The 24175-nt window shown below is 39.5% G+C and overlaps 2 protein-coding genes across 3 annotated transcripts; one reads left to right on the top strand and one right to left on the bottom strand.

Annotated features, from left to right (window-relative positions):
- Positions 1 to 2987: 2987 nt before the first annotated feature.
- vps26b (VPS26, retromer complex component B) lies at positions 2988 to 14847 on the top strand. Its single transcript, XM_062059902.1, has 6 exons — positions 2988 to 3599; positions 6691 to 6847; positions 6971 to 7135; positions 8384 to 8559; positions 11060 to 11202; positions 14052 to 14847. Exons 1-6 carry the CDS (start codon positions 3377 to 3379, stop codon positions 14187 to 14189), a joined length of 1002 nt encoding a protein of 333 aa, XP_061915886.1. The 5' UTR covers positions 2988 to 3376; the 3' UTR covers positions 14190 to 14847.
- Positions 14008 to 24168, bottom strand: thyn1 (thymocyte nuclear protein 1). 2 transcript variants are annotated; one of them, XM_062059904.1, is made up of 9 exons: positions 24013 to 24168; positions 19161 to 19210; positions 17778 to 17947; positions 17637 to 17705; positions 17428 to 17520; positions 17251 to 17346; positions 15220 to 15370; positions 15044 to 15123; positions 14008 to 14246 (listed from the first exon to the last, which is right to left on the bottom strand). In XM_062059904.1, exons 2-8 carry the CDS (start codon positions 19201 to 19203, stop codon positions 15077 to 15079), a joined length of 669 nt encoding a protein of 222 aa, XP_061915888.1. In that variant the 5' UTR covers positions 19204 to 19210; positions 24013 to 24168; the 3' UTR covers positions 14008 to 14246; positions 15044 to 15076. The 2 variants fall into 2 exon arrangements, with proteins under 2 accessions (XP_061915888.1, XP_061915887.1); XM_062059903.1 differs by lacking the exon at positions 14008 to 14246 and having other exon boundaries at positions 14924 to 15123.
- Between the last annotated feature and the right edge of the window lie 7 nt (positions 24169 to 24175).

Below are 24175 nucleotides of genomic sequence, written 5' to 3'. Positions count from 1 at the left end.
CTGCTCCTGTCCCTGGCCATGCTCCCACCCCAGCAGACGATGGCGTGGAACACCGCAGAGGCCACCGCAGTGTATAGGTGCTTTTTTTTTTTAGTATTTTACTTTTGTGGCTGGTTGCATCAGCTCTGCTCTTTTAATGTCCTTTGTGGTCTTTGATGTTTCTTTCTTACACATGTTTGTGTGCTATGGCTATGAGTTTTTTTTCCCCTTGGCCTCAGTCTGGAACCCCTCTCCGGGGTCCCAGGCTTAGACTGAATTTTTTTTTTCTCAACCCCTCCCCAGCGTTTACCTGTTTCTCACCTTTTTTGTAAGGGGCGCCAGAAGTTGGCAGACCCGGCAGCGATCATGTTCTGTCTCCCTGTAATGTTTGATCCTGTTCTGTCTCCCTGTAATGTTTGTCTGATCTTGAATGGGATTGTGCTGAGAATCTTAATTTCCCCTATGGGATTTTTAAAGTATTCCTGATTCTGGTTCAAATGGGTAATACAGCAATGCTTTTAGAGACAGTCCCGAACAAAAGCTTAACTACAGACATAACTGACAGGTATTTGCATTTTGCCACTATTATAACCAGATTATAGGTAGAGCATAGTCCCTGGGCAAGTTTCAAACCACAACCTGAGTCAACACTTTTTATTTTCTATCGGACATTCACAGTTAGGAACTCCAGAAGACAAAAAAGCTTTCGGTCTTTTGCAAGATTGTCACACCGCACGAGCAAGGAAGGCCTCTTGCAAGGCCAACATGACTCTTAGGCGTCTACCACTTGAATTTTTTTTTTTGTTCCATGACGATTAGGATCTTTCAGGACATTTTAAAACCACAACCTCACAGTGCAGATTTGACCTTTTTAAGTTAGGAGCTGTTCAAACTTTTTCCACATAGACAAACTCTTACATAAAAGGAATGCGGGACCAATTTCATATGTTATTAACTTTTCCTATTTTGTTTTATTTTGTATTAAACATTGACTGGCCAATCCAATGTATGCCAAGATATCTCAAGATATTAAATACAAAACCCAAAACCAGTGAAGTTGTCACGTTGTGTAAATGGTAAATAAAAACAGCATACAAAGATTTGCAAATCCTTTTCAACTTATATTCAATTGAATAGACTGCAAAGACAAGATACTTAACGTTCCAACTGGTATTTTTATTAGATTTTTTGCAAATATTAGCTCATTTGGAATTTGATGCCTGCAACATGTTTCAAAAGAGCTGGCACAAGTGGCAAAAAAGACTGAGAAAGTGGAGGAATGCTCATCAAACACTTATTTGGAACATCCCACAGGTGAACAGGCTAATTGGGAACAGGTGGGTGCCATGATTGGGTATAAAAGCAGCTTCCATGAAATGCTCAGTCATTCACAAACAAGGATGGGGCGAGGGTCACCACTTTGTCAACAAATGCGTGAGCAAATTGTTGAACAGTTTAAGAACAGCATGTCTCAATCAGCTATTGCAAGGAATTTAGGGATTTGACCATCTACATCATCAAAAGGTTCAGATAATCTGGAGAAATCACTGCACGTAAGCGATGATATTACGGACCTTGGATCCTTCTGGTGGTACTGCATCAAAAAGCGGCATCGGTGTGTAAAGGATATCACCACATGGGCTCAGGAACACTTCAGAAAACCACTGTGAGTAACTACAGTTGGTCGCTACATCTGTAAGTGCAAGTTAAAACTCTACTATGCAAAGCCAAAGCCATTTATCAACAACACCCAGAAACGCAGCTGGCTTCTCTGGGCCCGAGCTCATCTAAGATGGACTGATGCAAAGTGGAAAAGTGTTCTGTGGTCTGACGAGTCCACATTTCAAATTGTTTTTGGAAACTGGACGTTGTGTCTTCCGGAACAAAGAGGAAAAGAACCATCCGGATTGTTCTAGGCGCAAAGTGTAAAAGCCAGCATGTGTGATGGTATGGGGGTGTATTAGTGCCCAAGACATGGGTAACTTACACATCTGTGAAGGCACCATTAATGCTGAAAGGTACATGCAGGTTTTGGAGCAACATATGTTGCCATCCAAGCATCAGTACCATGGACGCCCCTGCTTATTTCAGCAAGACAATGCCAAGCCACGTGTTACAACAGCGTGGCTTCATAGTAAAAGAGTGCGGGTACTAGACTGGCCTGCCTGTAGTCCAGACCTGTCTCCCATTGAGAATGTGTGGCGCATTATGAAGCCTAAAATACCACAAGGGAGACCCCCGGACTGTTGAACAACTTAAGCTGTACATCAAGCAGGAATGGGAAAGAATTCCACCTAAGAAGCTTCAAAAATGTGTCTCCTCAGTTCCCAAACGTTTACTGAGTGTTGTTAAAAGGAAAGGCCATGTAACACAGTGGTGAACATGCACCTTTGACAACTTTTTTGCTGCCATTAAATTCTAAGTTCATGACTCTTTGCAAAAAAAAAAAAAAGTTTCTCAGTTGGAACATTAAATATCTTGTCTTTGCAGTATTTATTTCTTCAATATGTCCACAACCTTCCCTAATATAATTACACGTTTAGTTATATAGACAAAATATTCTTTGGGGGACACTCCTGTTTTAAGTTATTGGTCTTTTATTATTATGTTATTTTCCATTTTATTTATTGCTACTATTATTACTGTTGTTCTCTCAACGTTATGATTTTTTTATTAAATTATTTTTTACATATATTTTATCATATGTTTCATACATATAACTATATCATGTATATATATATTTTTTTTAGATTAATTTTAATTATTCTCCAGTGGGGACGCCTCAAATGTGCGTTTGTATGTATTTGTTTTCGTCTTTCTTTTTTGTGTAGAGCACTTACTGTTTGTCCGTGAATGAAAAGTGCTAAATAGATAAATAAAGTTAGAATTGATAGCCAGTTTGAGTTCAAATGTAGACTATTTTTAAACGTTTCGTTTCCTTGCGTTTAAGATGCCTGACTTCCGGTCAGCAAATGTCGAGCGCTTTTATTTTGTACAATCTACCCGGAAGCAGTAGTAGTGACCCAGATGTCGTTCCTCCCGAACATTTGACAACATTCAAGGCAAGACTCTTACTGAAAACAAACATGTAATATATTGCATAGTCACGTTACGAATGCGGTTTCCGTGGCAAAACCGATACACTCGTCGCCATTGGCAGTCTTTTTTTTAATTTTTTCTAACCGGGGTCTGCGGGTAAACAAAAAAAAGCGAATTTTTCGTCGATGGACATTTTGTTTTTCTTTGCAGTTTTCCACTTGAACGGCGCATGAAATAAGTGTTATTTCAATACTTGCTGACATTTAGCAGCTGCATTAGTTGTCTGTCAGTGAATAACAGCATTGAGGTTTTCAAAAAGAAAAAATATAATTATAATCGAGAAGAAGAAAAAGTGAGAATGAGCTTCTTCAGTTTCGGTCCAAGTGCTGAAATGGAGGTGGTGCTGAAGGACGCGGAGACGCGCAAGAAGGCAGAACACAAGACGGAGGATGGCAAGAAGGACAAATATTTCCTCTTCTACGATGGCGAGACGGTCGGCGGGAGGGTGGACGTCACGCTGAAGAGCCCCGGGAAGAGACTGGAGCACCAGGGCATCAAGATTGAGTTTGTGGGACAAATTGGTAAGTGTAAAGAATACAATATTTACAAGGTGATGCAACATTATAGTTTGTTCATTGCGTCAGTCAGGGAAATGCATCTGTTTATCTATGAAATAAAGATTATATTCACATGCACTAAAGCAGTGGTCCCCCACCACCGGTCCGGGTACGTATTTTGTACCGGGTTACCTGGTTTTGCAAACCAGTAATAATAAACAAAAGGCGAGTGCCGCTAAGAAAAGGCATTGAGGCTTAGGGAATGCTATGCAGAACGAAACTAAAACTGAACTGGCTGCAAAGTGAACAAAAACAGAATGCTGGACGACAGCAAAGACTTACTGTGGAGCAAAGACGGCGTCCACAAAGTACATCCGAACATGACATGACAATCAACAATGTCCCCACAAAGAAGGATACCGTCCGCACAACTTAAAAAGGTGTCTAATGCTTAAACCAAAAGTAAACAAAAGGTGAGTGCCCTGAAGAAAAGGCATTGAAGCTTAGGGAAGGCTATGCAGAACGGAACTAAAACTGAACTGGTTGCAAAGTAACACAAAAACAGAATGCTGGACGACAGCAAAGACTTACAGCACATGGAGCAGACGGTGTCCACAAAGTACGTCCGAACATGACGTGACAATCAATGTCCCCGCGAAGAAGGATAGCGTCAACTTAAATAGTCTTGATTGCTAAAACAAAGCAGGTGCGGGGGAATAGCGCTCAAGGAAGACATGAAACTGCTACAGGAAAATACCAACAAGACAGGAAAAGCCACCAAAATAGGAGCACAAGACAAGAAGTAAAACACTACACACAGGAAAACAGCAAAAAAGTCCAAATAAGTCAGGGTGTGATGTGACAGGTGGTGACAGTACACCTACTTTGAGACAAGAGCTATAGTGATGCATGCTTGGTTATGCTTTAAAGTCATATCCAACAATTGTGAGAACAACTTTTTATTGTCAATATCGGCTACTGACTTTTGTTTTTTTATGTTTTTTTCTGGTGGTGTGCCTCGGGATTTTTTCCAATGAAAAAGTTTGAAAAACACTGATCTATGAAATAAAGATAATATTCTAAGGCAGTGGTCTGGGGACCGTTACCGGTCCACGACGTATTTGTTACCGGGCCGCACAGAGACATTAAATAATAGTCTGCTGTGCCGTGGAAGAATATGTAATTTCACCTATTTGGGGTAAAAATATTTTTTGCAAACCAGCAATAATAATCCGCAAATGTGCCGCTGTTGAGTGTCGGTGCTGTCTAGAGCTCGGCAGAGTAACCATGTAATACTCTTCCATATCAGTAGGTGGCAGCCGGTAGCTTTGTAGATGTCGGAAACATGGTTTGTGGTGATCACAATATGCAGACGACAGCTTGCAGGTAAAAAAAGGTATCTAATGCTTAACCCTAAAATAAACAAAAAGGCGAGTGCCGCCAAGAAAAGCCTTTGAGGCTTAGGGAATGCTATGCAGAACGGAACTAAAACTGAACTGGCTGCAAAGTAACACAAAAACAGAATGCTGGACGACAGCAAAGACTTACTGTGGAGAAAAATGCCGAAACAACCTGCACTGACAAATTAGCCTGACGTCTTCCATTTACAGATCAACACCATATGAAAAACATAGTCACAAACACAAGGAGATAACGTCTGCAGTAACTTATTACATAGCGAAGGACATGGCCCCATAAACATCATCTATGCAACATTTTGACCCGAGAACCACCATTACATGTTATGTAGACCACAAGGAAGTGTTTTCAATTTAGAAAAATAATAATAATATGACTCCTTTAATGCGCCCTATTATATGCATCAAGTGTTCATTCAACGCTAAGGCAAAATATCGAGATATATATCGTATATCGCGATATGGCCTAAAAATATTGAGATATTAATAAAAGCCAATATCGCCCAGCCCTAATGTAGACACATAGAATCATCATACTGCTGTGATTATATGCATCAAGAGTTCATTCAAGGCTAAGGCAGAATATCCAGATATATATAGTGTATCGTGACATGGCCTAAAAATATCGAGGTATTAAAAACAGGCCATATCGCCCAGCCCTAGTGTCGTGTTTTAGTTCTTGTCTTGCGCTCCTATTTTGGTGGCTTTTCCTGTCTTGTCGGTATTTTCCTGTAGCAGTTTCATGTCTTCCTTGAGCGCTATTCCCCCGCACCTGTTTGGTTTTAGCACTCAAGAATATTTAAGTTGTCACTATCTTTCTTTGCGAGGACATTGTTGATTGTCACGTCATGTTCGGATGTACTTGTGGACGCCGTCTGCTCCACGCGCTGTAAGTCTTTGCTGTCGTCCAGCATTCTGTTTTTCTGTTACTTTGCAAGCAGTTCAGTTTTAGTTTCGTTCTGATTAGCCTTCCATAAGCTTCAATGCATTTTCTTAGCGGCACTCACCTTTTTAAGTTGTGCGGATGCTATCCTTCTTTGTGGGGACATTGTTGATTGTCATGTCATGTTCGGATGTACTTTGTGGACGCCGTCTTTGCTCCACAGTAAGTCTTTGCTGTCGTCCAGCATTCTGTTTTGGTTTACTTTATAGCCAGTTCAGTTTTAGTTTCATTCTGCATAGCCTTCCCTAAGCTTCAATGCCTTTTCTACGGGGCACTCACCTTTTGTGTATTTTTTATTTAAGCATTAGACACTTTTTTACCTGCACACTGCCTCCCGCTGTTCCCCACATCTACAAAGCAATTAGCTACCTGTTGCCACCTACTGATATGGAAGAGTATTATACGGTTACTCTGCCGAGCTCTAGACAGCACCGACACTCAACAACAACACATCATTTGCAGACTATAATTACTGGTTTGTTAAAAATATTTTTAACCCAAATAGGTGAAATTAGATAATCTCCCACGGCGCACCAGACTTTATCGGCACAGTGGTTGAAAAACACTGGTCTATACAACAGGAGCACTCCCGTGTTTGTAGGAACTTGCTGCAAAAAAATTTGTGTCCCAAGTTTTATTATTCGATTTTAAATCTTGAAAATTCTCCACAAACACAGCTGTCCTTTCAAATTAAAACAACTAAAACATTTCAAAGGAAATGGTCACTCACATGAAAATACTGTTGTGTTTTCAGAGCTGTATTACGACAGAGGGAACCACCATGAGTTTGTGTCCCTGGTGAAAGACCTGGCACGGCCCGGCGAGATGACCCAGTCGCAGACATTTGACTTTGAGTTCACTCACGTGGAAAAACCTTACGAGTCCTACACAGGCCAGAATGTGAAACTCAGGTAAACGTTCGTCAGCAATCTGAAACTTTTCTTGTACTTTGACAGCTGTCAGTAATTTTAACACCAACCTGTTGGTGCTGGTTTTCTTTCGTGTGTATTCCATTTTTCTAACCTCATGTGCAGATACTTCCTACGTGCAACCGTAATACGAAGACTTAACGACATCAACAAAGAGTTGGACATCGTAGTGCACACGTTGAGCACCTATCCTGAACTCAACTCTTCCATTAAAATGGAAGTTGGCATCGAGGATTGTCTTCACATAGAGTTCGAATACAACAAATCCAAGTAAGGAAAAGCTTTATTTTATTTTTTTAGCATGTGTGCAGATGTGGGGACCCCCCTACTGGGCGACTGGTGCAATGGACATCGAGTGGATCTAACATAATAGTGTGAGAGTCCAGTCCATAGTGGATCTAACATAGTGTGAGAGTCTAGTCCATAGTGGATCTAACATAAAAGTGAGAGTCCAGTCCATAGTGGATCTAACATAATAGTGTGAGAGTCCAGTCCATAGTGGATCTAACATAATAGTGAGAGTCCAGTCCATAGTGGATCTAACATAGTGTGAGAGTCTAGTCCATAGAGAGTCCAGTCCATAGTGGATCTAACATAATAGTGTGAGAGTCCAGTCCATAGTGGATCTAACATAATAGTGTGAGAGTCCAGTCCATAGTGGAGCTAACACAATAGTGTGAGAGTCCAGTCCATAGTGGATCTAACATAATAGTGTGAGAGTCCAGTCCATAGTGGATCTAACATAATCGTGAGAGTCCAGTCCATAGTGGATCTAACATAATAGTGTGAGAGTCCAGTCCATAATGGATATAACATAATAGTGAGAGTCCAGTCCATAGTGGATTTAACATAATATTGTGAGAGTCCAGTCCATAGTGGATCTAAAATAATAGTGAGAGTCCAGTCCTTACTGGATCTAACATAATAGTGTGAGAGTCCAGTCCATAGTGGATCTAAAATAATAGTGTGAGAGTCCAGTCCATAGTGGATCTAACATAATAGTGTGAGAGTCCAGTCCATAGTGGATCTAAAATAATAGTGTGAGAGTCCAGTCCATAGTGGATCTAACATAATAGTGAGAGTCCAGTCCATAGTGGATCTAACATAATAGTGCGAGAGTCCAGTCCATAATGGATATAACATAATAGTGAGAGTCCAGTTCATAGTGGATTTAACATAATATTGTGAGAGTCCAGTCCATAGTGGATCTAAAATAATAGTGAGAGTCCAGTCCTTACTGGATCTAACATAATAGTGTGAGAGTCCAGTCCATACTGGATCTAACATAATATGTGAGAGTCCAGTCCATAGTGGATCTAACATAATATTGTTCGAGTCCAGTCCATAGTGGATCTAACATAATAGTGTGAGAGTCCAGTCCATAGTGGATCTAAAATAATAGTGTGAGAGTCCAGTCCATAGTGGATCTAACATAATAGTGAATAATGTGTGCTAGTAATTTGATTCAGTTATGATAGTAATCTAAGACTTCTTCTGCGTGACGCTTCCTTTCAACAGATACCACCTGAAAGACGTCATTGTGGGAAAAATCTACTTCCTGCTTGTAAGGATTAAGATAAAGCACATGGAGATAGACATTATTAAACGTGAAACAACAGGCACGGGCCCCAGCGTGTACCACGAAAATGACACCATCGCCAAGTACGAGATTATGGACGGCGCGCCAGTCAGGGGTAAGTGATCAAAAGAAATTTACATTTTCATCCATAATACCCTTTATAAATTAAGGCTATCAAAAATAGTACCATATTTTTCGGATTATGTCGCAGTTTTTTTCATAGTTTGGCCGGGGGTGCGACTTATACTCAGGAGCGACTTATGTGTGAAATTATTAACACATTACCGTAAAATATAAAATAATATTTATCTCATTCACGTAAGAGACTAGGCGTATATCAGCAATCGTCACACACACACACGTCAACCAATACAAATTTGGCGGGGGGCGGGTCATGGCAGAAGTGCATTGTGGAAAATAAGATGCTACCTGCTACTACTTCTGTACCTATGAAAATGTATCATTTCAACATTGGCGGTAACTTATAAAAACTGAGAAGGGCTTTAAGGCAGTCCTGCGCAACCTGTGGTAGCAGTGGATGATGGATGGAGAGCACAGATTCACGGCAACCGGGAGAATGCGCCATGCAACTTTTCTGGATGTCATTGGATGGATCGACAAAGCACGGGGCTTCAGTGACAACCGAAACCATCCTGCCCGGATTCAGAAAGGCTGGAATAATTGGAACTGCAACTGACGATGACTCTGACGTACCGATAGAAGAGGAAGCGGCGCATTGTCTACCTTTGGAGTTGGCAGAGTAGTTTAGAAGCGACACCGAGGAAGAAGATTTCATGGGATTTAGCGATTAGGATTGACAGATTGTTTGGTAAACGTATAGCATGTTCTATATGTTATAGTTATTTGAATGACTCTTACCATAATATGTTACGTTAACATACCAGGCACATTCTCAGTTGGTTATTTATGCCTCATATAACGTACACTTATTCAGCCTGTTGTTCACTATTCTTTATTTATTTTGAATTGCCTTTCAAATGTCTATTCTTGGTGTTGGATTTTATCAAATACATTTCCCCCAAAAATGCGACTTATATATGTTATACTGTAGTGCGACTTATATGTTTTTTTCGTTCTTTATTATGCATTTTCGGCCGGTGCGATTTATACTCCGGAGCGATTTATAATCCGAAAAAATACGGTAAATTAACTCATGTGATTAGACACAAAAATGATCGCATTAATCATGTATATATGCAGATTAATCAGGCAATTTATTTTGACCGTACAACCCAGTGCTTCTCTAATATTTTCTGTTGCGCCCTCCTCCCTAAGAAAAATAAAATTTTCCGCCCCCACCACTCTTCAATATAACTATAAACAGTATGATTTGTCTATAAAATTATTACAACTACACCTCTGCATAACGCATACTTGCCAACCCTCCTGATTTTCCCGGGAGACTCATGAATTTCAATGTGGTAAGTGACTATTCTAGCTGCAAATGTCTGGTTTTTGGTGCAATATCTACATAGGTGTATAGAGGCCCATTTCCAGCAACTATCACTCCAGTGTTCTAATGGTACAATGTGTTTGCTCATTGGCTCAGAAGGCTAATTGATGATTAGAAAACCCTTGTGCAATCATGTTCACACATCTGAAAACAGTTTAGCTCGTCACAGAAGCTACGAAACTGACCTTCCTTTGAGCATATTGAGTTTCTGGAGCATCACATTTGTGGGGTCAATTAAACGCTCAAAATGGCCAGAAAAAGAGAACTTTCATCTCAAACTCGACAGTCTATTCTTGTTCTTAGAAATGAAGGCTATTCCACAAAATTGTTTGGGTGACCCCAAACTTTTGAACGGTAATGTATTCTCTTCCTTTGCAATCTGCTAGTAAAAGTTTCAATCGATCAATCAAACAACCTGCAAATCAGATGGAAAATTAGAGGGAACATGGTTTGGGGGTATCCATAATACGCTGATAGGGAGAAGTTTTTATTTACACGATTAGTCGGATTTGTCTTTACCTCTGTGGCGGAGGCTCCACCGAACCCCTTGGGTTCGATCGAACCCAGGTTAAGAACCACTGATATAGCCCTAAATCACAAGTGTCTCAAAGGGCTGCACAAGCCACAACGACATCCTCGGTTCAGAGCCTACATAAGGGCAAGGAAAAACTCACAACCCAGTGGGATGCCAATGTGAATGACTATGAGAAACCTTGGAGAGGACCGCAGATGTGGGTGACCCCCCAAACCCCCCTAAAAGGCTGTTACAGGTCAATGCATACATCAGTGCAAAGATGAGTGAGAAGACTCCGACTGGTGTGCTCGCTGGCAAATTTCACTTCAAAATACACCGTGACTCGGCTTTAGATAAAACCAGATAGGTAAATAAATGCAGTGCACTCAAGTTAAACACTTTTACAAAATTCCTGTATGACATTCTGACAATAAAGTTGCATTTCTGTCTAAATATTGGGATCTTTAAGTTCTATTAAATTAAGCAAGCAAGTAATAACCCGTGGTTAATCCAAATTCAGAAGAGTGGTTCTTCTGTTCTAAAAAAAACCCCATATCTTTTTGACAGCACTATTATAATTACATAAGATGTGGAAGCCTCTTTGACACTAAGGGGATCTTTTTCCAGGAGAGTCCATCCCTATCCGGTTGTTTCTGGCCGGCTACGATCTGACTCCCACCATGCGAGACATCAACAAAAAGTTCTCAGTGCGCTACTACCTGAACCTGGTGCTGATTGATGAGGAGGAGAGGCGCTACTTCAAACAGCAGGTGAGCAATATGTACAGCAACATGTATCTTACTGGGACGTCCAAAAAAAACCTGACATTTCTGCTTAAGTAACCATCATGAAACAAATCAGAAAAACAAGGAAGATGTTTGCCATGTGATGAAAATGCTTAAATCAGCATTTCATTTGCCCAGCTGAGCAAGTGGGTCACAGAACATTTGTTTAAATATTTTTTACTCACGAGTTCCAGATTCGTAACACACATGTGCAACCACCATCAACAGAGATCATGCTGACGTGGGATGACTCACTCATTTAAATCGTCATCTTTTGAAAATACAAATCTCTCTTTTTTTAACTACATGCATGTGTTGCTGGACATTTTTTTTTTTTAATATATCCAAGATCTAACAGTACATTGTACGCACATATGAACAAAAGTTTTGGGACAAGTAGAATTACACCTACAGGACTATGGTAAGTTTACTAATGTTGGACCTGAGAGCGAGCCTGTTGGCTGACCACCTCCGTTCTAAGTAGAGATGTCCGATAATATTGGTCTGCCGATAAATGCTTTAAAATGTAATATCGGAAATTATCTGTATTGGTTTCAAAAAGTAAAATGTATGAATTTTTAAAAGGCCGCTGTGTACACGGACGTAGAGACAAGTACAGAGCCCCAATAAACCTTAAAGGCACTGCCTTGGCGTGCCGGCCTAATCACATAGTATCTACAGCTTTTCACACACACAAGTGACTGCAAAGCATACTTGGTCAACAGCCATACAAGTCACACTGAGGGTGTCCGTATAAACAACTTTAACACTGTTACAAATATGCGCCACACTGTGAACCCACACCAAACAAGAATGACAAACACATTTCGGGAGAACATCTGCACCGTAACACAACATAAACACAACAAAACAAATACCCAGAACCCCTTGCAGCACTAACTCTTCCGGGACGCTACAATATACACCCCCTGCTACCCCCTACATAACCCTGCCCCCCCCCAACCCCGCCCACCTCATGCTCTCTCAGGGAGAGTATGTCCCAAATTCCAAGCTGCTGTTTTGAGGCATGTTAAAAAAAATAATGCACTTTGTGACTTCAATAATAAATATGGCAGTGCCATGTTGGCATTTTTTTCCATAACTTGAGTTGATTTATTTTGGAAAACCTTGTTACATTGTTTAATGCATCCAGCGGGGCATCACAACAAAATTAGGCATAATAATGCGTTCATTCCACGACTGTATATATCGGTATCGGTTGATATCGGAATCGGTAATTAAGAGTTGGACAATATCGGAAAATCGGCAAAAAAGCCATTATCGGACATCTCTAGTTCTAGGTAGGGATGATACTCGAAACCGGTTTTCCCGGTTGTTCGATAAGAAAATAACCGAGTCCTCGGACTCGAATCACTTTTTGACAACCGGTACCCGTTATCGAGACCACTATAGTAAAGAAAAGAGTTGGTTCTTTATTCGAATCCCTCGGAACAAATCCCGTCCCGACCAGAAATGCTCCGTGTGACATCACAATAAATCAGTCACGTAGCTCAGTCATTAGGCGCAGATAGCGAAAGCAGGAAAACAATGGACGGGAAAAAGCGCTCCAAGGTGTAATAAAGTTCAAAACAAAAGGTATAATCCAATGAATAACTTTACTGAGAGATTTGAGCAGGGTACAAACTCATGAAGAACACTTTTACGACCAACCGGAAACATAGCAACCAGGCTAGCAACGCACCTCCTTTACGGCAGCTGGCGCAACGTTCTTAAAGCAACCGCAGCACATACATATATATATATACAACATATCTCCCTTTTTTAACTTTTGTTTTTCACACTGTATATGTGTTGTCTGTCTAATTATAAATAATGCAGACGAGGCGTGTTGGCTGAGTTCTTGACGTTTACTTTCACGGGTGATGACATGCAACAACACTTTTCGGGCTACCGCGCATGCTCATCACTCCCGTTGCATGATGGGTAGTGTAGTTGTTATATTCTCTAGCTCATAACATCTTTCCCCCTATAAAGAAATAATGTTAACTCAATAAAGTGTATTTCTTTTTTTAGCTTTAACTTTTAATTTTTTTAGCATTGTAACCACATTTGCAAACAACTTTTCTCTTCATAGAATTTTCTTTCAATAAAGAAATAAAGTGCAAAAATGTCAAAGCATCATAACAAACAGTTATGTCAAATAGCAGCAGAATTGCACTTTTTGGAGAGCTGTATTATTTCCAGTTTTGTGCCCAAGGGACTGATTTTATTTAACACTATATTATTATTTATACACCTATAGTGATCACAGAGACAGCTTGTTTTTGTGTTACTGTATATATTTGTTTCTCTGAAAAATCCCACTTAATATACTTTGGGTAACAACAGTCAATGTTTATTTTTTTTATTTTATTTTTTTAGGGGGGTAACAGTCAATATTTATTTATTTATTAGATTAAATTGTTTTCTTATATAATAAAAGTGAGCTTTTGTTAAACCAAATATTGTGTGTTTTTTTTCCATATACAACACCCTATCTGGACTCGATAAGAGAATCGATAAGAAATCGGTTCGATAAGAGGATTCGATAATAGACTCGAACTCGATAATTTCTTATCAAACATCATCCCTAGTTCTAGGTCATCAAAAAGGTACTTAAAAGGCTTCTTCCGCACAAAACTCATCTATGCATGCCTTTATGGAACTGTGCGCTGGGACAGAAAAGGGCCTGGGAAGCATAATTGTCCGAAAGAAAACGAAGACTCAAGATTCATGGATCTAGCCCAACAAATGAATTGGTTAATTTAAAAACGGATGTAGTACAACAGAGGACAAGTTATATTTTCATCGTTTCTTTTACTTTGGCTTTCCAGGAGATCACAATGTGGAGGAAAGGAGACGTGGCGAGGAAGAGCATGTCCCACCAGGCCGCCATCGCCTCCCAGCGGTACGAGGGCTCGGCCGCTTCAGAGAGCGCGTTGGAACAGTGTGCAAAGGAGGACAGCGGGTAGAGCCGCCTCCAGGAGACTGGATCGGCGATCCCTGTGGTGTAGCATCTGGCGAAGCAGCTGTTCAAAGGAGGAATAAAAGGGAGACTGACCTCCGAATTGGACTGTGAAAAATGGAGCGTTCCGAGGTGGCTTCAGGCTGCTGGTTTTCTCCTTCCTTTAACAATTTTTGTTGTTGTTTCTCAACAGGAATCAAACTAAATCACAAGTGTTACAACCTCACAGATATTAAAGCTAACGCCATTCCGTGTATTTGTGTAACGCTTTAACGGCTTCGACGAGCAGCATTCCAGTTTGAATGAACTCATTCCTAACGACGTCCTATGGTAATCTGAAATGCACTGTTGAAGAACGGAACAGGGCTACACCTTTAGGATCTGTACATAAGAGCAGCTGGATCTAGCATTAACCTGACCTCAGCGTTCCAATGACATTTAGCGGCCATGTCATGTTTAACTGATCTGTTTTTTTGTTATATATATATATAAACCTATAGACACTTCTGTTTGTCAAATTTGCTTCTAAAACATGATTTTAGTCTTTTAAGAAGAAGAGTTACAATGTAATTATATATATTTTGCAAAGCGCTTACAAACTGTTAATCATCCCCATATGTCAAATAAATTGATGCCAAATAATAAAACATTTTAAGTGTTTTTTTCCCCCCACTTTTAAAACATTTTAAATGACTGAACAAATAACGACATACAATATTCACACCAAGTTTCACAATAAAATGCACTATGACCTTAAATAGGCCTGAGTGGTTTAATTACAGTTGGTATTGAAATAGTCACCATGAGACCAAGACAAGCACCTCACCATTACTACGTTCACATTATCAAGAGTCATTTCACCTCATCATGAAGCAAAGCGTGGTCCAAAAACTGTCAAAGCGGTTCTTGGTCCTCCAAACTCAGAACAAAGTCAAACTCCTCTGCAGAGACGAAAAAGAAGAGTGCTCATAACTATATTTTGATCCCAAACTTTCAAATTGGAAATTTGGTAGTGTTTTTTTTTTTGGTTTTTTTACCTGTGGTGAGAGGCTGGACAGATAGTCTGGCCCTGGTGAAAAGTGCCATGTCCTTCAGAGGACCCCCATTGGCACGGTGCTGCAGGTGGTACTTTTTGAGCTCAGCCAGAGGAAGGAAACGCTTCGTCATTCTTTGGTACTGCACATCAACCTGAGAGTCAGAGAGGACACGTCATACACTTGTCATCTTACACATTCACTCATCATTCTGTTTGTGGTACTTTTCTCTATGTGCGACTTCCTCTTTTTGTCCTGGATTTTTCTATCCAAAAGGGCTGGACATTTTTACAAATATGTTTTTTGATAATAATGAATCTAAACACCAATCAATCAATGTTTACTTATATAGCCCTAAATCACGAGTGTCTCAAAGGGCTGCACAAGCCACAACGACATCCTCGGCTCAGATCCCACATCAGGGCAAGGAAAAATTCAACCCAATGGGATGACAATGAGAAACCTTGGAGGGGACCGCAGATGTGGGGAGCCCCCTACTGGGCGACCGGTGCAATGGACGTCGAGTGGATCTAGCATAATAGTGTGAGAGTCCAGTCCATAGTGGATCTAACATAATAGTGTGAGAGTCCAGTCCATAATGGATCTAACATAATAGTGTGAGAGTCCAGTCCATAGTGGATCTAACATAATAGTGTGAGAGTCCAGTCCATAGTGGGTCTAACATAATAGTGTGAGAGTCCAGTCCATAGTGGATCTAACATAATATTGTTCGAGTCCAGTCCATAGTGGATCAAACATAATAGTGTGAGAGTCCAGTCCATAGTGGATCTAACATAATATTGTTCGAGTCCAGTCCATAGTGGATCTAACATAATATTGTTCGAGTCCAGTCCATAGTGGATCAAACATAATATTGTTCGAGTCCAGTCCATAGTGGATCAAACATAATATTGTTCGAGTCCAGTCCATAGTGGATCTAACATAATAGTGTGAGAGTCCAGTCCATAGTGGATCTAACATAATAGTGTGAGAGTCCAGTCCATAGTGGATCTAACATAATAGTGTGAGAGTCCAGTCCATAGTAGATCTAACATAATAGTGAGAGTCCAGTCCAATATGAGGCAGTAGATCAGGGGTGTCAAGCTCATTTTAGATGGGGGGCCACATGGAGAAAAATCTACTCCCAAGTGGGCCGGACAGGTAAAAATAAAGACAACCTCAGATTGTTTTGTTTGAAAATAGAACAAGCACATTCTGAAAATGTACAAATCATAATGTTGTTGGGTTATTTTTCACACTTACATGTTGCGGTTAGTAGTTTTCTACCTTTACTTGACGTTATTTATACTTTCTGAATAAATGATGTGATAATGTTCATCAGTCAACTCATTGGTGTTCATTTGCAATCTATCAAGATAAAAAAATAATATCAAAATCAAAGTACAGGATGTTATTTATGTAGTTTGCTCATTTTCCTCGACTGGTGCACTAACGTGTTTTTTTTATACATATGTAGCATAACTACCTACTCAGTGGCCTTGTGGTTAGAGTGTCCGCCCTGAGATCGGTAGGTCGTGAGTTCAAACCCCGGCCGAGTCATACCAAAGACTATAAAAATGGGAGCCATTACCTCCCTGCTTGGCACTCAGCATCAAGGGTTGGAATTGGGGGTTAAATCACCAAAAATTATTACCGGGCGCGGCCACCGCTGCTGCTCACTGCTCCCCTCACCTCCCAGGGGGTGATCTAGGGTGATGGGTCAAATGCAGAGAATAATTTTGCCACACCTAGTGTGTGTGTGTGTGTGTGACAATCATAGGTACTTTAAAATCTACAAAGTTGATATTGCGACATCTAGTGGACACATTTAGAACAGCAGTTTCTTTCATTCAAAAATGTTTGGCTCATTTTTAAACTTGCCAACTCATCCCGCGGGCCGGATAAAACCTGTCCGGGCCGTACGTTTGACACCCCTGCAGTAGAACAACGTGATTTCTACCAAGCAACTGGTTAAAAAAAGTATTTTGGTTTTGACTTGGCACTGTGAGCTCTCTTGTTGCAGACTTATCTCACCATGCTCCACTTTGGGTTGTCTGGCTTGCTGCTGGCGTCAAAATGAACATCTTTCTTGTCAAACTGGGTGTGGTCCACGTAAGCTTCCTTCACTATCTGGAGAAAAGACATGCGGTGCAGTATGAAGCTCGATAACATGTTTGCCGCCACCGGGATAGTCCCAGCGTGGGCTCTTACTTCCATCAGTCCTGCAATTCCAGGTTCTTTGCAGTTGCTGTGATAAAAGAAAGCCGACTGCCCCTCTTTCATCTGACGCATGAAGTTGCGTGCCTGACCATTTAAAAAGTATGAAAAAAATAGTCGTATAAAATGAGTGCCACAAAGCCTTTTTTGCAGTATTACACAAGTGGTGGGATAATCTCTTGATCACAAAAGTCAGATGGTACCTGATAATTGCGGACGCCGTCCCAGCAGCCGGTCTGATTTGGCAAAGCCTTCAGATCCTCAATCCCAAACTGAAAGAGCAATACAAACACATCAGAGGTTTGCAGCAGAAGCATGACTCCGCACTATGTTTCACACTGTACTTTGACGTCGATGCCATTCTCAAAGCGGCTCTCGGGCTCCGACTTCATGAGCCAGCGGCAGTGCTGCTCCGTGCTTTTCTCACTGGAAGACTCCGCAGGAGACGGAGTCTTCGTCTTGCGGCCGACTTTAGGCGCGGGAGGAGAGTCCGCGTCATTTTCAACGCGCTCACCTGTGGTGTACAATCCACATCTCGTTTTAAAAATATCAAACAAAATGGTGTATATCAGGGGTCACCAACGTGGTGCCCGCGGGCACCAGGTAGCCCGTAAGGACCAGATGAGTAGCCCGCTGGCCTGTTCTAAAAATAGCTCAAATGGCAGCACTTACCAGTGAGCTGCCTCTACTTTTTTTAAATTGTATTTATTTACTAGCAAGCTGGTCTCGCTTTGCCCGACATTTTTAATTCTAAGAGAGACAAAACTCAAATAGAATTTGAAAATCCAAGAAAATATTTTAAAGACTTGGTCTTCACTTGTTTAAATAAATTCATTAATTTTTTTTTACTTTGCTTTTTATAACTTTCAGAAAGACAATTTTAGAGAAAAAATACAACCTTAAAAATGATTTTAGGATTTTTAAACACATATACCTTTTTACCTTTTAAATTCCTTCCTCTTCTTTCCTGACAATTTAAATCAATGTTCAAGTAAATTTATTTTTTCTATTGTAAAGAATAATAATTTTTTTTAAATTTAATTCTTAATTTTAGCTTCTGTTTTTTCAAGGAAGAATATTTGTGAAATATTTCTTCAAACTTATGATTAAAATTCAAAAAAATTATTCTGGCAAATCTAGAAAATCTGTAGAATCAAATTTAAATCTTATTTCAAAGTCTTTTGAATTTCTTTTAAAATTTTTGTTCTGGAAAATCTAGAAGAAATAATGATTTTTCTTTGTTAGAAATATAGCTTGGTCCAATTTGTTATATATTCTAACAAAGTGCAGATTGGATTTTAACCTATTTAAAACATGTTATCAAAATTCTAAAATTAATCTTAATCAGGAAAAATTACTAATGATGTTCCATAAATTCTTTTTTAAATTTTTTCAAAAAGATTTGAATTAGCTAGTTTTTCTCTTCTTTTTTTCGGTTGAATTTTGAATTTTAAAGAGTCGAAATTGGAGACAAACTATGTTTCAAAATTTAATTGTCATTTTTTTCGTGTTTTCTCCTCTTTTAAACCGTTCAATTAAGTGTAAATATCATTAATTATTAATAATAACAGAGTTAAAGGTAAATTGAGCAAATTGGCTATTTCTGGCAATTTATTTAAGTGTGTATCAAACCGGTAGCCCTTCGCATTAATCAGTACCCAAGAAGTAGCTCTTGCTTTCAAAAAGGTTGGTGACCCCTGGTGTATATGATTAAATAAGTCCCTTACCGGAATTAACTTTTCTTTTACTTCCTCTTTTCTTTGGAGGCATCACTTTTCTAGATAAAAAAGACACACATCATCTTTCAAAGTAGGAAATGTCTAATATGGGTTTTAACCATGACAGTGTTGGCGTTAACGTACTTTTTACGCATTGAAATCAGAAAGGACGCGCAATTCTAGTGTGCCTTTTGTACGTTGATGTTCCAGGCAATCTAATGTTCAGTGAATGTATAGGATAGGCAAATATAAGCTTTGGCTTCAGCCTATTCCTTTTTCGGTCATTCTTTTTCTTTTTGTGTGTGAATATGTATGACTGTTAATATGTCTAATCTGTTCTGTTAAACTGGTCACACAAAATGGTTGATTACATGACCGAAATAAACGTATTTAATTCATTCATTCCTTCTGAAATGTTAATGTGCGAGGAGTGTTCAAAAGGAGTCTCTTGGAGAAGTGGCTGACAAGTTAGCAAGTGTCGCTCGCATCGCTGACATCATCACCGTCATTGTTTACTGAAGCAGAGATGCTGACTGTGCGTTATGATAAACGCGCATGCGTCGCCAGGCTCTGCTTTTTATCGACAGACAGGGGCAGTATAGCGCGGTTGGAGCTCGGTTGGTAGAGTGGCCTTGCCAGCAACTTGAGGGTTCCAGGTTCGATCCCCGCTTCCGCCATCCTAGTCACTGGCGTTGTGTCCTTGGGCAAGACACTTTACCCACCTGCTCCCAGTGTCAACCACACTGGTGTAAATGTAACTTAGATATTGGGTTTCACTATGTAAAGTGCTTTGAGTCACTAGAGAAAAGCGCTATATAAAATATAATTCACTTCACTTATCAGATGTAATTTTTTATAATCTATAGAAGGGGTGTCAAAAGTGTGGCCCGGAGACCATTTGCGGCCCGCAGCTAATGTTTTAAAGGCCCACGGCACATTCTAAAAATACTATTAAAATGAACAAAAACATAACAAATCTGGAATAAAAAAGCTTACAGGTGAAATGTAATTTAGAAAAAGTTGCTGTTTTTTTTTCTTAAAAACTGTTTTCTTTGACAAAAAGGGCAGAAAACAAAAAAACATTTAAAAAATAGCAAACAAACTCAGAATTGATGGATAGATCTGAAGTTGATGTAGACTCTAGAGATTTAAGCGTTAAATAAATAATGTACGTATGCCCTGCCACACCATTATCATCATTTCATGACCGAAGCAAAACATTTTTTACACTTTTATACTGAAATAAGTACACCTACAACTTATTAAATACAAATATAGAAAAAACTACGAGCCGCGGTAAAGTTTAGATCCATGAAGGAAAGAAGAAAGTGAATGAATGTTTATAACTGAATACAGTTACATATGCATGACATTTTTTTTCTTTTGTATTATTTTTTTAAATGAATTAAGTAATGTTTATGACAACCTTTTTCCAAAACACAATAAAGAATGTGCGATATAACAGGGTAATGCATACATTTATCATTTGTTTTCAAAACGGTTACAAAAAAGTAGGACCCCAAAAATTTACTGCGGGACTAGGGCTGGGCAATATATCGATATATGCGATATATCGCGGGTTTGTCTCTGTGCGATATAGAAAATGACTATATGTTGATATTGGAGTATACGTTCTCACGCAGTTGCTTTTAGCTGCGGGCATTACACTACAGGCTCTTATCACTCTTTCTTGTCTCTCCTTCTCACAGAGACATAAAACAAGCGCACCTTCTTACATACGTCACATACGTATACGCCCTCACGGAGCAGAGAGGTAGCGGCATGGGTAATGTTAGCTGTGGTGCGAGTGGTAATACGAGAGAAAGAAGGTGTGAATCTGGTAACAAATGAAGGAATAATTAATTCCCAAGAAAAACAGCAGGGGGTCCATCGTCTGGCGGTGGTTTGGCTTCAAGCGGGAAGATGTTGAACAGACAACAGTAATATGTCAAGTGTGGGGAAAAAGCGTTGCTACAAAAAGTAGCATTACTGCTAATGTGTAGCATCATTCGAAAAGTCACCCGCTAGAGAATGAAGAGTGCTTGAAACTCTGCATGTCAACATCTCAGCCGATGCCACACCAACAAAATGCCCAAGCCACCATTTCCACATCAACACCGTATGAAACAAATAGTCAACAACAGGAGATAACGTCCGCAGGAACCTACCACATAGTGAAGGACATGCACTATTTGATTTCCTATTATGCAGCTCATTTTTATTTGACTCTTATTGAAATATCTTGTGTGACATCATGCACAAAAGTGCACTTTATGTGTTTTAAACTATTGTAGTGGCGTTCTGTACAAAAAGTGCACTTTAATTTAGTGTTGTTTTGACATGTCATCTTAGTGACATCATGCACAAAAGTGCACTAATAGCTTGTTTTAAAATGTCTCTGACAATCTTGCACTTTCTGTTTTGGAAATGACATGAATGTTTGTGCCACTACTTAATAACTGTTTAATAAATACACTTTTGCTAAATTGACTTAGTTGTGATTTCCCTCTCTGCATGAAAGTTTAAAAGTAGCATATATAATAATGCAGAATGTTTTAATGTAGACACATAGAATCATCATACTGCTGTAATTATATGCATCAAGTGTTCATTCAAGGCTAAGGCAAAATATCCACATATATATGGTGTATCGTGACATGGCCAATAAATATCTAGATATTAAAAAAAGGCCATATCGCCCAGCCCTATGTGGGACCCCATTTTTATGACTTGATGGGGTCCCCATTTTGAAAATTCCTAGCGCCAACACTGCATGGCATATCTCAAGCCTGACCACATTTATCAGCAGGTAGTCCAACCTATTGTAATAATAAAATAACTTTAATACAAGGCAAGCTGTATTAAAACATATACATTTACAAAGACAATAAGGCTCAGTTTTGCTTGACAACGCCAAAGAAGTTACCTAAACAACATTTTTATATTGGATATCAAAGTGAGTAAGTCACATTTATTTTTTACGCTTTGCAGTTTACCGTAATGCTGAGTTATGCAGGTCTTTAAAATCCAAATTTTGAATGACTGCAAACATTAACGTGTCTACACTTAGGCTATGTTTACACTAAGCCGGATAATCCCTTAAACCAGGGGTCCCCAAACTACGGCCCGTGGGCCGGATCCGGCCCGCCAATGTCCAAAATCAGGCCCGCGGGAAGTCCCAAGTATTTAAAAAAAAAAAAAAAAAAAAAATATATATATATACATATATTTTTTTTTTCCTGTCTTTTCTTATCCACTTTGTACCGCTTGCTACTCACGGTGTCTCCTAGCCGCTCAGGCAAATCATATTGTCTAAAAATGCATTTTCTCATCGATAACGTGACATCATCGCGCGCGCGGAAAGTGCGCTATATTTATATATATATATATATATATATATATATATATACATACACACACACACACACACACACACCGGTATATATATTAGGGCTGCAACAACTAATCGATTAAATCGATTAAAATCGATTATAAAAATAGTTGGCGATTAATTTAGTCATTGATTCGTTGGATCTATGCTATGCGCTTAGGCAGTTTTTTAAAATTTTTTAAATACAATTTTTTTTTATTATAAACCTTTATTTATGAACCGCAAAATGTACAAACAGCTGAGAAACAATAATCAAAATAAGTATGGTGCCAGTATGCTGTTTTTTCAATAAAATACTGGAAAAGATAGAAATGTAGTTGGTCTCTTTTATCCGATTATTAATCGATTAATCGAAGCAATAATCGACAGATTAATCGATTATCAAATTGTTAGTTGCAGCCCTAATATATATATATATATATATATATATATATATATATATATATATATATATATATATATATATATATATATATATATATATATACACAGACCGGCCCCCGGCCAAATTGTTTTAACGCAATGCAGCTCCCGAGTCAAAAAGTTTGGGGACCCCTGCCTTAAACGAATAATTATTTAGCCTAAACCCCGTTTCAGCCACACTAAACTATCGTTTAAGGTTCCCCTCCTCGGACAAATTTTTACCCGGGTAAGTGTGCCATGTATTTCTTCAATCTCCGGCTCTTAGCTTTGTATGTGGGTACCCCACATCTGCGGTCCCCTCCAAGGTTTCTCATTGGGTTGAGTTTTTCCTTGCCCTGGTGTGGGATCTGAGCCGAGGATGTCGTTGTGGCTTGTGCAGCCCTTTGAGACACTCGTGATTTAGGGCTATAAAAGTAAACATTGATCGATTGATGGATTGAAAGATTTGATTAATTCATGATGGCTCAGGTGTGATTCACTACAATAGGGCCCCACAGCACACTGGATTCCAGTTCATTGAAATACCACAACATTGGATATTGTTCAGATAAGTTTTAATTTAATTTAAGAACTTGCACACAAAGCAACACTGGAGGTGACTATGACGTGGGCATTTTCCGCGCATGCGTACTAAGTCGCGTTGCGCCGGCTGACAGAGGGGGGGTTCCTTAAACGACCATTGTGTGTGTGTGGACAGGGATAAGGTTAGGTGGGATTTACCCTGGATAACCTTGTCCGGCTACGTGTAGAAGGGGCCTTAAAAGTCACATTTATTTGCCGTAATGCTAAGTAATGCAGGTCTTTCAAATTCAAAATTTAAATGACTGCAAACATTAACGACATGTCTACATTTAATGAACACATATTACATAGGAGCCTTAATTACTATAAAAAAAACGGACAATAAAGCATGTTATATTGTCAAGTTGAGTTAGAATGACAACACATCATGACATAAGGAAAACATGATTCTTTTTGATACTTCAATTACTTGGTGGCAAAAGTAAACAGCGCCACAAACCCCAGGAAACAAATATTAAGGCTTACCAACAAGAGTCGTGGGCTTAAAAGGCAGCTGTGAGGGGTCAATGGAGTAAACCAAGAGCTAAAAGCAATGATTGTACATTTATGTCAGCCGTGCTTCACAGCAACAAGCAGCCATTGTTAATGCCCGCGCAAATGACGTCAGTATACTGTACGTTCGGTCTAC

The sequence above is a fragment of the Entelurus aequoreus genome, linkage group LG10 (assembly GCF_033978785.1).
Source record: "Entelurus aequoreus isolate RoL-2023_Sb linkage group LG10, RoL_Eaeq_v1.1, whole genome shotgun sequence".
Classification (NCBI taxonomy): domain Eukaryota; kingdom Metazoa; phylum Chordata; class Actinopteri; order Syngnathiformes; family Syngnathidae; genus Entelurus; species Entelurus aequoreus.
This window is presented reverse-complemented; position numbering and strand designations above follow the sequence as displayed.

What these genes read in the sequence shown, in the direction of transcription:
- vps26b (XM_062059902.1), top strand. Translation starts at nt 3,377, where the DNA reads ATGAGCTTCTTCAGTTTCGGTCCAAGTGCTGAAATGGAGGTGGTGCTG. An exon ending in GGCCAGAATGTGAAACTCAG is followed by an intron (nt 6,848 to 6,970) that starts GTAAACGTTCGT and finishes CCTCATGTGCAG; the next exon opens with ATACTTCCTACGTGCAACCG. An exon ending in GGCGCTACTTCAAACAGCAG is followed by an intron (nt 11,203 to 14,051) that starts GTGAGCAATATG and finishes TTGGCTTTCCAG; the next exon opens with GAGATCACAATGTGGAGGAA.
- thyn1 (XM_062059904.1), bottom strand. Translation starts at nt 19,203, where the DNA reads ATGCCTCCAAAGAAAAGAGGAAGTAAAAGAAAAGTTAATTCCG. An exon ending in GAATTGCAGGACTGATGGAA is followed by an intron (nt 17,347 to 17,427) that starts GTAAGAGCCCAC and finishes TCTTTTCTCCAG; the next exon opens with ATAGTGAAGGAAGCTTACGT. An exon ending in ACAACCCAAAGTGGAGCATG is followed by an intron (nt 15,371 to 17,250) that starts GTGAGATAAGTC and finishes TCTGACTCTCAG; the next exon opens with GTTGATGTGCAGTACCAAAG.